Source organism: Hemitrygon akajei, chromosome 10 (genome assembly GCF_048418815.1).
Source record: "Hemitrygon akajei chromosome 10, sHemAka1.3, whole genome shotgun sequence".
Classification (NCBI taxonomy): Eukaryota; Metazoa; Chordata; class Chondrichthyes; order Myliobatiformes; family Dasyatidae; genus Hemitrygon; species Hemitrygon akajei.
In genome coordinates, this window is record NC_133133.1 from 140,882,738 (window position 1) to 140,896,469 (window position 13,732).

The window sequence follows — 13,732 nt, forward strand, 5'->3', positions numbered from 1 at the left end:
TCACGAGAGGTTTCGTTTCTCTTGTAAAAAAAGAAAATCCTGACATTGTCACAACACACTGCTTTCTTCACAGAAAATACTGATGTCAAAAACTCTTGGAGATGAAATGAAAAAAAGTTCTAGATGATGCTACAAAAATGGTTAACTTTATTAACCATTCACAGTTCACAGGAGAATGTTTAAAAAACTGTGAGACCTAGACGAAGAGTACACCAATCTCCTGCTACAGACAGAAATCTGGCTCTTAGCAAAGGAACAGTTTTCCACAGGGTGTTTGAGGTGAAAGATGAATTGCAGGAGTACTTTCAAGAAAATAGTAGGCCAGATGTTGCTGAATGCTTTGAAGATGAAGAATGGCTGCAGAAACTAGCCTACTTAACAGACATACGAATCAGTTAACAAGTCTCTGCAAGACTCTAGAGAAAATGCTTTGACTTCATGTGACAAGATTCTTGAATCTAGAAGGAAACTAAATCTTTGGAAAAATCATGTTGCAAAAGGAAATCTTGAAATACTTGAACTGCAGCTTGGGCTTGAAAGTGAGGAAGGATATGAGAAAGTCTCGAGTCTTATTGAAAACTATTTGGAAGAACTGCAGAGCAAAATTGAAAAGTATTTTCCTTCCTTTCAATACAAGTGTATGACTGGGTGATGGATCCTTTCTCCGAATCTTCTGCTCAAAACTTGACTTTCAGAGAAGAGGAAGAACATCATGAGCTGCAGTCTGATCGTGCACTCAAGATGAGATTTACTGACCTGTCCATGGGCAAGTTTTGGATTTCTGTGAAAGAAGAGTATCCTGCCATTCATAGGAAAGCAATGAACAGTTTGTTGCCGTTTTCAACTTCTTACATGTGTGAGCAAGTTTTTTCATGTTTAACAAGCATCGAGAGCAAGGCTAGAGATCGTCTCATTTCAGTTGAAAGTGAAATCCATGTGTACTTTTCTCAAGTTCGACCCAGACTTGAGTATTTGTGCAGCAAAAAATAAGTGCAGGTTTCATATGCTAGGCTTATATTTGAGCTTGATCATGTCATTTGGTAAGAAAATGCACAAAATTGGGTCTTAGGCTATATTTTCATTTATATTGCTTTTGCTTATGGTTTTTAGTATTTTTACTATACAACATTGTCAATAAATCTTCATGTTGTAAATATCATTAATTAAAATCAATTTACAACCTTTATCTAAATTAAATTTACTGAGCCTAGCTTTAGAAAAATTAAATCCCATTTTGGCTTAGGCCAGTTATTTAACAGAAATTTATCATGATTGCCTGATGAGTTTTTAAAATTTATGAAACGGAAAGAAAGAGATTAATTTCAAGAAAGGTAAGCTAAGCTTAGTTACCTATTTTTTTCCAAAAAATGTTGGCTAAAAACCGACTCTCTACTGAAAAGAGCATTAACAATTATTTTTGGATTACTATATCTACAACTTTCTGATCATGCTCATGTACTGTGAGCTGTAGATATAATCATTTTTACATGGGGGTTCCCTGAGATCTGAAAATTATTTCAAGGGTTCCTCCAGGGCAAAAAGGTTGAGAAAGACTGCTTTACAGGATGCCCAGACAGAGTTGGGATTAGTGTGGCTACTGAGTAAATACCACCACCATTGAGGCAGAGTTATTAATATTGAAGGGAAAGGGTATAGCGATGAGACACAGAAAAATAAATGACACAAAGGTAACAAACCATAGTGTGTCACATGATTTACTTTGCACTACAGGAGCAGATTAACTTCCAATTACCTGTGCAAACTATACTTTTTCTCTAGCACAAGTCACATTGAATGTCACATTGAATAGTGGAGCATGTCTAATTTATGCAGAGTAAATACTAGATGCCATCAGCAATATTATTTTCCAATAACCTGATGCCGCCAATGTCATGGGTTAATAAGGCACATGGAAGCTGGCATTAAGCTGCCTGAAGAACATCCCATTTGTATTATTTAAATGGATCCCCAATAACTTACTGGATTATTGGTGATTGATGTTGCACAAAGTCAGTTGGAAACAAGTGTGGAGATCACACTTTAGAGGGTGATATGGTTGGAAATGTGGTCATATTCTTTTGACCTTATGCTTTTATTATGAAATGTGGATGTTTCTCTGGGTCCCCAATACAAAATGAAAACAATTAACCTATAAAACAAACAGATTCAAGTGGCATGATGCCTGCTACTGAAAACTGAGAAGCTTCTAGAAAAATACAGCAGTAGCTGTACCGTAATTACAGGAAAATTCACTGAACAATTTCATGTATGTATGTAGGTGATTATATTAAAATATAAGCAAGCATATGAAATATAAACTACAAGAAAAGTAACAATTCTACACCCCAATTCAACAGTCTATTAGCATATCGTTTCAGTCTGTAACTCATGACCACATCGAGGAGAAGCAGGAAATTCTTCATTTTAGTTCAGGGCAGCCAGGGTCTCCACAGTAACAGAGACTTCCTGATAACACAATGTCATATCATCTTGAAAGCTACAGCCTCAAAATAGACAAGTATTCTGCAATCACAAAGGCTTTCATTCTCTCCATGGTCAGCTGACCTGCAACTTCTTGCAGAAGATTCTAATGATCAATGCTGCCAACTTTTAACATGCAATTTTTCTAAACTTTCTCACTTTCAGCCAACGATTCCTGGCTAACAACTGCTGCTCGGGGATCATGTACCTGGCCCTGGACTAGGTAAGTTAACAACCCTGTATTAGAAGGGATATCCTGCATGAGCACGAGCCCTTGGGCAAAAGAGATTGTTGTTAGGTGACTGAACGATCTGCATGAAACCCAAGACTAGAGATGCAGTTGTTGACAGATGGAATTTACCATATTTTCAATGGCTTTGGCCTTACACAGGAGCCGATTTGGGATTTCTCAGCTCGCAATGATATTATTTGCAAACTTGTCCAACAGACACTATATCACCTGCTTGAAGAGTATTTCCACCACTGTGAGTGGAAGAGCTCTCTCTCTCTCCTCCTTTACAGCCAAAGACCCAGGGCCAAGTCTGAATATCAGGGCACCTACCCCCATCCATGCTGCCATGGCTTCCTTCAGACACTCAAAAGCCTCTGGAATGGCTTCCACCACTGATGCCTACCTCTGAAGACTGGAGGCATGGCTTCTTGTAGTGCCAGCTGGATTTATTTGGTGCCAGCCATTCTCAAGGCTGGGCCTGGCTGATGTGAGCTGAGGCTGTAAACAGCAGCTAGTTCTGACTTGTCATAGAAATCATGCGATTCTGCACTCTGAGCACATCTGTGGGGTCAGGTTACTTGTACATAATTATTCTAGCAAAGGCTTTCTAATGTTTCCTAACTTCTTACCCTAGAGAGTTGAGAAAGAGAAAAGAGGAAACCCAGGTCAGAAAGATGAAGTGGCTAAAAGTGGCAAAGAGCCAAAATGGCTGATCTGAAGATAAAGCTATCTAATACCATGAATATAATGTTTAAACTATAGGCAGAAACTTCAATTGTTGGCTAATATATAATTTCAGTGACAGGTATGGCTGTGTTTAGGGTGGGACTATAAGATGAAGCTTCCTGGATACAAAATATTTAGGAGTGTTTTGAGTAAAAAGGTTTAACATACTGTTGTTTATATTTAAAACTAGTGTGGTGAGATCTTTAAAAAGGAACATGAGGATATAAGAAGCAAAAACAGGACCAGGCCTTCAGCACTTTGTGACTTCACCATTCAATAGGAGAATTTTATGGAATACCCATTTTCTGCTGTAAGCTTTTGACCTTTGATTCCCTTAATTGTTGCAAAATGACTTAGCCGGTATCTACAAGTAAAAAGAAAACTGGTGTTAGGTACACTGCATACAGCAGAAAGAAAAGTGAACAAGAACAGAAGCAGGGGAGCGAGAAAGGTGGAGCAAGACATCGGAGCCATGATTTTTGGTACTGCATATCAATAATGTAAAGATCAACTAATACGCACGTCAAAAAGCTTCATAGATTCATACAGTTACAGAACACTACTGCACAGAAACAGGCCATCCAGCCCAGCTAGTTAATGTACAAATATTAATCTCTCTAGTCCCAGTGACCTGCTCCCAGACCATAGCCCTCCATAACCCTCCCATCCACGTAACTTTCCAAATTTTTCTGAAATGTTGAAATTAAAACGGCATCCATCACTTCCACTTGCAGCTTGTTCCACACTCTCACTACTCTCATGTTCCCCTTAAGCATTTCACCCTTCACCCTTAACCCATGACTTCTGCTTGAAAAAGTCTGCTTGCAATTATACTATCTATATCTATACCCCTGATGATTTTGCATACCTCTATCAAAAAAAATCACTCCTCAGTCTTCTATGTTGTAGGGAATGATGTCCTAACCTATTCAACCTGTCCCTATAACTCAGGTCCTCAAAGCCTGGCAAATGCTTGAAAATTTTCTTGCCAATCTTTTAGTCTTATTGACATCTTTCCTGTAGGTAGGTGACCAAAACTGTACACAATATGCAAACTAGGCCTCAACAACATCTTATACAATTTCAACATAACATCCCAACTCCTGGGGCTTAATACATTGATTTATGAAGCTCAATGTGCCAAAAACTTTCTTTATAACCTTATCAGCCAGTGACACCACTTTCAAGGAATTATGGATCCATTTTCACAGATCCCTCTGTTCTCCTAGCAGTCACTGTGTAAGACCTACCTTGGCTTTTTTTCTCATGAACACCTCACGCTCATCTACATTAAATTCCATCTGCCATTTATCAGCCCATTTTTCTAGCTGCCCAGATCCTGCTGCAAGCTTCGAATGTCTTCTTCACAGTTCACTACACACCCAATCACCCACAAATTTACAAATTTTCACTTCAGCACAGAAACAGGCCCTTCACCCATCTAGTCTGTGCAGAACCAATAATCTACCTAGTCCCATCGAACTGGACCCAAGTCATAGCCCTCCATGCCCCTCCCATCCATGTACCTACCCATATTTCTCCTAAATTTTGAAATCGAACCTGCATCCACCATTTGCTCTGGCAGCTCATTCCACACTCTCACTATCCTCTGAGTGAAGAAGATTCCCTTTATGTTCCATTTGAACATTTCACCTTTTACCCTTAACCCATGACCTCTAGTTGCAGTCTCACACAATCTCAGTAGAAAAAGCTGGCTTGCATTTACCTATAAATCTATACCCCTCATAATTTTGTATTCCTGTATAAGATATTCCTTCAATAAGGGTCTTAGTAGAGATATTTTAAAAAGTATTGCATTATTTGTATAGAAGCTATATGATTGGTTAACTCTTACCTAGACATTTGAATGGAATGTTCCTTATCTATGGGGTATAAAAAGAGCTGATCACAAGGATTTGCCATATTTTTGCTTCACTTATCTTTCCATTACTAGACTTCTATCACTGCCTATTATTCAATTCTCTTTGTGTTATTAAAGCTTACTAAAACAATTGTGAAACAGCAAGTTTTGAGCTTTTTTTCTGATATCCAAATGAACCTTGGATTAAGTACATCAGAATCTAACAGCTGCAAGCATTGATAGCATTCGTTGCTGTCCATTGTGCCCCCCAATCCTGGTGTCATCCGCAAATTTGCTGATAAAGTTTACTACATTATCACCTAGATCACTGATATAGATGACAATCTACAATGGTACTGCACTGATCCCTGCAGGATTCGACTTGTCACACACCTGCAGTCAAAGAGGCAACCATCTAATACCACTCTTTGGCTTCTCCCATAAAGGCAACATCTAATCCAATCTACCACCTTATCTGGAATGCCAAATGACTAAACGTTCTTGAAAAGCCTCTTATGCGGGACCTTGTCAAGGGTCTTGCTAAAGCCTTTGTAGACAACATCCACTGTTTTGCCGTTATAAACTTTCTTGGTAACTTCGTTGAAAAGCTCTATCAGTTTGGTTAGACATAACCTAGCACCCATAAAGCCATGCCGACTATCCTTAATCAATCCCTGTCTTTCCAAATATCTATCTATCCAATCTCGTAGAATACCTTCCAGTAACTTACCCACCATTGATGTGAGGCTCATCAGCCTATAATTGCCAAGCTTAGTATCAGAGTCTTTCTTAAAAAAACAGGTCAACTTTAGTTACCGTCTAATCCTCTGGTGCCTCACCGATAGATAAGGATATTTTAAACATCTCTTCTGGGGCCCCTGCAATTTCTGCATGAGTCTCCCACACATCCAAGGGAACTCCTTGTCAGGCCCTGGGGATTTATTCACCCTAATTTGACTCCAGACGACAAGCACCTCCTCCTCTGTAATCTGTATACAGTCCATGACCACGCTGCTGATTTGCCTCATTTCTATAGACTCTGTGTCCGTCTCTTGAATTGAATTGACTTTATTTCTTACATCCTTCACATACATGAGTAAAACTAGTTACATTATGTCTCCATCTAAATATGCAATGTGCAATCATAGTAATTTATAATAATATATAATAAATAGAACAGTCAATGTAACATAGAAATACACTCGAATCAGCATGAGTTAATCAGTCTGATGGCCTGGTGGAAGAAACTGTCCCAGAGCCTGTTGGTCCTGGCTTTTATGTTGCTGTACCATTTCCCAGATGGTAGCAGCTGGAACAGATTATGCTTGGGGTGACTCAGGTCCCCAATGATCCTACGGGATCCTTTTTACACACCTGTCTTTGCAAATGTCCTGAATCATGGGAAGTTCACAACTACAGATGTGCTGCGATTGAGGGAAGTACAGTTCCCATAACAGGCAGTGATGCAGCCAGTCAGGATGCTCTCAATTTTGCCTCTGTAGAAAGTCTTTAGGATTTGGGGGCCCATACCACACTTCTTCAACCATCTGAGGTGAAAGGGACACTATTGTGCTTTTTCACCACACAGCTGGTGTGTACAAACCACGTGAGGCCCTCAGTGATGTGGATGCCGAGGAACTTAAAGCTGTTTACCCTCTTAACCCCAGATCCATTGATGTCAATAGGGGTTAGTCCGTCTCCATTCCTCCTGTAATCCACAACCAGCTCCTTTGTTTTTGTGACATTGAGGGAGAGGTTATTTTCTTGACACCACTGTGTCAGAGAGATGACTTCTTCCCTGTAGGCCACCTCGTTATTGTTTGAGATAAGGCCAATCAATATAGTGTCGTCGGCAAATTTAATTAGCAGAGAAGATTTATGGGTGGCGACACAGTCATGGGTACACTGGGAGTAAAGGAAGGGACTTAGTACACAGCCCTGAGGGGCTCCTGTGTTGAGAGTCAGAAGGGTGGAGGTGAGGGAGCCCACTCTTACCTCCTGCCGGCGATCTGATAGGAAGTCCAGAATCCAGCTGCACAAGGTAAATACAGGTGCAAAAAATCCATTTAACAACTCTCCCATCTCTTTTGGCTCCATGCATAGATGACTAGTTTGATCTTGCAGAAGACTATTTTTGTCCCTTGTTATCCTTTTGCCCTTAATATAAGTATCTGTTGAAACCCTTGGGATTCCCCTTCACTCCCTTGTCTGCTATAATAACCTTTTGCCTTCTTTTCACCCTCCTGATTTCCCTAAGTGTTCTCTTGCATCTTCAAGTACATCATTTGCTTCCTGCCTCTACCTGCTACATACCTCCTTCCTTCTTCTTCTTCTTATTCTTAACCATGGCCTCAATATTTCTTGAAAAGCAAAGTTCCCTAAACATGTTACCCTTGAATGAATAAACTCTTCCCAGACTTCCAGCTGGTTACAGGTATCGATTATAACCGACGTTTCGATAACAAACTCTGAGGAAGATGGCAGAGTTTGTCATCAAAGTGTTGGTTATAATTGATTCCAGAACCCAGCTGGAAGTCCGAGAAGCATTTATTCATCATTTATGCCGGGAAAGCACTAAATCTTTTTTCATGGAATCCTTGCCTCTTATTCTGACAGGGGCATACAAAATCTGTACTCTCAAATTTCCACTTTTGAAGGCTTCTCACTTACCAAGTATGTACACGTTTGCCAGAAAACAATCTGTCCCAGACCACACTTGCCAGATTCTTTCTGATACTATCAAAAATGGCCTTTCTCCTAGTTAGAATCTCAACCTAAGGACAGACATACGCTTCTTCATAATTACCTTGAAACTAATAGCATTATGGTCGCTAGATTCAAAGAGTTCCCCTACAAAAACTTCTGTCATCTGCTCTGTCTCATTCCCTAACATAATACCTAGTATCACACTCTCTCTAGCGGCAGGGTCAAGCGGAAGGTTCCAGATAAAAAGCGATCCAACTAAGACCTCAACAGGGGAGCTAGTGGAAGATGATTACTCATCACAATAGCAGTGAGGGCAGAGGAAGGCTGCAGCAGTGAAGGGCTCCCAGTAGTCTTGCATTCTATGCCACTAGACCCTGACCCCGATCTGTCAAGGACCGTGCGGTAGCTGCCTGCACATGAGCCTCCCCATATTAACCAAAGCCATACACAGGCATTCTCCATTAAAGAAATCCACCCTAACATCCTGGATTAGGCCCTGTAGCTATCACCAAGTGGCAAAATGGGCAGGATTCTGATTTCCGGAAGCCCCTCGGAATACGTGGATCCTGGATCATCCTCTCCAGCCAGCTGAACACCCATCAATAGACAACCCCTTAGGAGAACATCACACTCGACTCAGGTAATCATGCCACTCTACTACCACTAAGGATGGCTGAACACCTCACCTCTGTCCTCCTCTAAGTGCCCAGCAGTTCCCTGTCAGCCGACCAGCACGGATTCCTTTTGCTCAAGAATCCGAACCTAACCAAGTCAGAATAATTAAGAAAAAACCATAAAGGAGGGAAGTAGCAAAATATAAATATCCTTGACTGGAAAACAAAGTCAACTTCAGTGAAAACAAAGCAGCCCAAATAATCCAGAGTAAAGAAGCCTCCATGAACTACAGCAGCAAACATTCAGCGTGTTTGGCAATATGGTCACAAAGCATTGCCCTTGAAAGATAATCTGCTAGTTGTGAAGTGGCTTAGGATCTCCTGAGGTGACACAAATGCTGCACAAACTGACCTGTTTGCTTTCTCTCAACAGATGCATGGATTACTCACTCTCAGGCATGTTATAGTTTTCCGTGTAAAATCAATACAGACTAGGATTAGGGTTAAACCAAATACAAAAACAAGTTGTTATTACCTCCAAAGGAAATTTTTGCCCATTGATGCTATGTTCTGAGCCCTCTGATACATTACACCTTCCCCAGTGGAACATTATCTTGCCTGCTTTGTATATGGAATCCATGCCACCACCACTGATGTAATAGTCATCCGTCAGGTTCACTTCCACTGCAAACCAAGAATAAAGACATACACTATGGTGAATATATCATATGCTCCACTGGGAACAGACATCGAAGAATGTGTTCAAATTGTTCGATGCTAAGGAAATTGAAATATTAAGAAGTAAAATGTAGCCAAATTCTACTTTGATATTTTACTGATGGATCTAAATTCAGCATTTTTATGTAGAATTATTGAAATAGAAAATCAAACTGCACCTGTTTTTCCATTATTGTGAATGATGACACTTCCATTCGATACACGGTCCCAGCCATCAAAGAAAAGCATCTGAAAATTCACATTTACTGGTATGATATCCTCAAGGATATCAATGGGAGACTGCTTAGGCCCTTTGCAACTTGGATATTTCTTCGCCCAGTTTTTTTGATTTAAGTGACCTGAAGAAAAACATTTTTAAAAATTAGCACACTAGTCAATGATTGTGTCAAAGCTGGATTACATCTCTGAATAGGAGGGGGGAGAAGGTGAAATCACTTCTGTATCTGGAGAAAGCCCTCCAATATTTTGTCTGATGTAAGGAGTCTTAACAATGTCGACTGATCCAGAGCTCAATGCAGAGCCCTCCCCTCACAATGGCAGTAAAAGCATTGAGGACTTAAAGTATTTACATATCAACATATAATCAGAAAAGACTAAAGACAACTGTTAACTAATGTAATGTGGATGTAATTCAGTCAAGGAATTCTAAGTGATTCATAACAGAAACATAGGAAACTCCAAAAGCTTAGCACACGTTGGACTCTGATGTTATCTCATTGACTTGACTTTTCCGATTATTTTATATTATTCCTATTTGAACTCCAACACATTTTACATTCATTTGTTTTTGATGTTGCACAGCTTTAATTTTCTAATGAACCCAACAAGTTTAAAGGGTATGCAGGAATGGGGGCCCTGGTGGGTTTCAGAGGAAAGCAGAGGAGATCACCTGCCAGCTAGATGCTGAAGCTTTAAGCTTCCTGAGTACAGTAGTTGGGTACAGGCAATTTGGAATCCAGTCACACCCTTGAGCATTGTTTCATCTGCGTGATATTGAAATTAAGGTCACCTAATCTGCCCAGTAAAAAGTAGATAGAATTACAATTCTTTTCAGTGTGTTTCCAAGTCACCAGATAGTCTTTCCATTAGCTTTATTAACAAGCAGCTGCATGGATTGACGGTGAATGAGAGACTCTTAGATAAAATACAGCACCTTACACTTTGCACCTTGACATAGAAAACATTTAAGCATAAATGAAGGCCAAAGAAAGAACAGGTATTTAAAGTAGGAGTTAAAGATTGTTACAGATTTGTTCAATGTTATCGTGCACCCATGGCATTGGATGATTTACCAGAATCATGACATTATACCCATTTGTGAGTCGGGGTCATCAGAGAGGCAGGGCTAGCAGCTCAATGCTCCATGGCTCGGTTGTTTTAGACATGATAGAGTGGGGGGGGGGGGTTAAAGGGGATGGGGTGGCATTACCAGTTAGGAAAAATGTCACAGCAGTGCTCAATCAGGACAAACTGGAGAGGTTGTCTACTGAGGTTTTATGGATAGAACTGTGGAATAAGAATGGGACAGCCATATTAATGGGTTTATATTATAGACCACCTGACAATCCATGGGATTTAACGGAGTATATTTGTAGAGCAATCGCAGACCGTTGCAAGAAACTTAACGTTGTGATAGTAGATAATTTTAACCTTCTACATACTGACTGGGATTCCCATACTGTCAAAGGACAGGATGGGAAAACGTTTGTTAAATGTGTTCAGAAAAGTTTTCTTGATCAGTACAGAGAAGTCCCAAGAGAGTGCAATACTAGATCTCCTATTAGGGAATGAGACAGGGCAGGTGACAGAAGTTTTTGCAGGGGAACACTTTGCATCTAGTGAACATAATGCTATTAATTTCAATGGACACGGAAAACGATAGGTTTGGTCTTCGAGTTGAGACTCTAAATTGGAGAAAGGACAATTTTGATGGACGATTGGAGAAAGGTCCTGGTAGGTGTAGATTTGGGACAGGTTCTTTTCAAGCAAAGGTGTATTTGTTAAGTGAGAGGCCTTCAAAAGTGAAATTTTGAGAATACAGTGTATGTTCCTGTCAGAATAAAAGGCAAGTGTGACAGGGTTATGGAACTCTGGTTGTCTGACAAATATTAAAGCTCCAGTGAAGAAAAAGGAGGTGCATCACAGTTTTAGGCAGGCAGGAAGAAATGACTTTCTTGAGGAGTATAAGAAATTCAAGAGAACAATTAAGAAGAAAATCAGATGGGCAAAAAGAAGGCATGAGGATGCTCTACCAGACAAGGTGAAGGAGAATCCTAAGGGCTCTGACAGAGCAAGAGGACAGCAAGGGACAAAATTAGTCTTCTGAAGGATCGGAGGGGTAATTTATGCATGGAGACAAAAGAGATGGAGGAGATCTTATATGGATATTTTGCATCTGTACTTACTCAGGAGATGGACACAGAGAATATTGAAGTAAGACAAAGTGGCCCTGAGGTCATGGACCCTATACAGAGGAGGAGGTGTTTGGTGTCTTCAGGCAAACTAGTGTGGACAAATCCCCAGGCCATGGCAAGGTGTTCCCTTGAAACCTGTGGAAGGCCAGTGCAGAAATTGTATGGTCCCTAGCAGAGATATTTAAAACATACTTAGCCAGAGGAGAAGTGCTGAAGGATTGGAGGATAGCTAATATTATTTTGTTGTTTAAGAAAGACTCTAAGAACAAGCCTGGAAATTATAGGCCAGTGAGCCTGATATCAATAGTGGGAAAGTTATTAGCGGGTATTCTCCAGATATGTAAGTATTAGGATAGAAAAGGACTGGTTAGGGACAGTCAACATGACTTTGAATGCAGTAGGTCATGTCTAACCAATCAAGATTTTCCTCGTTTTTTAAGGAAGTTACCAGGAAAGTTGATAAAGACAAGGCAGTGGATGTTGTCGACATGGACTTCAGCAAGGATTTTGACGAGGTACAAATGAGAGGTTGGTCAAGAAGGTTCAGCTGCCTAGCATTCAAGATAACGTAGTAAATTGGATTAGACCAATTTCACAGGAGAAGCCAGAGAGTGGTAGTAGATGGCTGCCTCTCTGACCAGAGCCCTGTAACTAGTGGAGTGCTGCAGGGATCTGTGCTAGATCCATTGTCGTTTGTCTATATTAAGGATATGGATGATAATTGTGGTAAACTGTATCAGCATATTTGCAGATGACACCAAATTTGGGAGTGTAGTGGACAGTGAGGAAAACTATCAAAGCTTGCTGTGCGACCTGGACCTGCTGAAAAATGGGCTGAGAAATGGCAGGTGGAATTTAATGCAGGCAAGTGTGAAGTGTTGCACTTTGGGAAGACTAACCAAGGCAGGTGTTACACAGTAAGCGTTTGGGCACAGAGGACTGCGGTAAGACACAGGGATCTGGGAATACAGGTCCATAATTCTTGAAAGTGGTGTCACAGATAGATAGGGTTGTAAAGAAAGCTTCTAGTGTATTGGTCTTCATAAATCACTGTATTGAGTACAGGAATTGGGATGGTACATTAAGATTGTATAAGATTTTGGTGAGTCCTAATTTGGAGCATTGTGTGCAATTTCTGCCACTTATCTACTGGAAAGAGGTAAATAAGATTGGAAAAAGTGCAGAGAAAATTAACAAAGAAGTTGGCAGTACTTGAGGAGCTGAGTTACAGGGAAAGTTTGAATAGGTTAGGAATTTATTCCTTGGAATATAGAAGATTTATGGGAGATTTGATAGAGGTAGACAGGTGTCAGGTATGGATAGGGTAAATGCAAGCAGGCTTTTTCCACTGAGATTGGGTGAGACTACAGCTAGAAGTCATGGGTTAAGGGTAAAAGGTGAAATATTCAAATGGAACATGAAGGGCAACTTCTTCACTTAGAAGATAATGAGAGTGTGGAATGAGCTGCCAGAGCAAGTGGTGGATGCAGGTTCGATTTCAATATTTAGGAGAAATTTGGATAGTTACATGGATGGGAGGGACATGGAGGGCTATGGTCCAGGTGCAGGTCAGTAGAACTAGGCAGATTAATGGTTTCACACAGACTAGATGGGCCAAAGGGCCTGTTCTGTGTAGTATTGTTCTATGATTCTATCCAGGATATATGCACCAATTATGATTTATAGAAAAGGTAGGAGCTTTCAAAACTGGAGATACAAGTTGTGTCAGAACCTATTTTGGAATGGGAATAATAACAATAATCATAAATTTAGGGTAATTATCTGGATATACTAATTATTTTGTTCCTGTAGAACCATTAAAGAGACACAGGTGTAAGCCAGTTCATTGGTATTGGTAGAAAGTTGAATAAGGTCAAACCGGAATAGCTAGCAAAGCATCCTTTAAGGGTGCCTGCTGTCTTACGCAACAAGAATGTTCCTTGACCAAAGTTTTCTGCAT

At 40.3% G+C, this 13,732-nt stretch overlaps 1 protein-coding gene across 4 annotated transcripts in view; it reads right to left on the minus strand.

The window, feature by feature from the left end:
- The window catches only part of ptprz1a (protein tyrosine phosphatase receptor type Z1a), a 252,244-nt gene that overhangs the window by 122,516 nt on the left and 115,996 nt on the right, over window positions 1-13,732 (minus strand). For all 4 annotated transcript variants that reach the window (XM_073059138.1, XM_073059137.1, XM_073059139.1 and 1 more), the window contains exons 3-4: window positions 9,517-9,696; window positions 9,156-9,304 (exon numbers count right to left, since the gene is read on the minus strand). In XM_073059138.1, coding sequence (XP_072915239.1) covers window positions 9,156-9,304; window positions 9,517-9,696 — 329 coding nt within the window. The remainder of the gene's footprint in view (window positions 1-9,155; window positions 9,305-9,516; window positions 9,697-13,732) is intronic.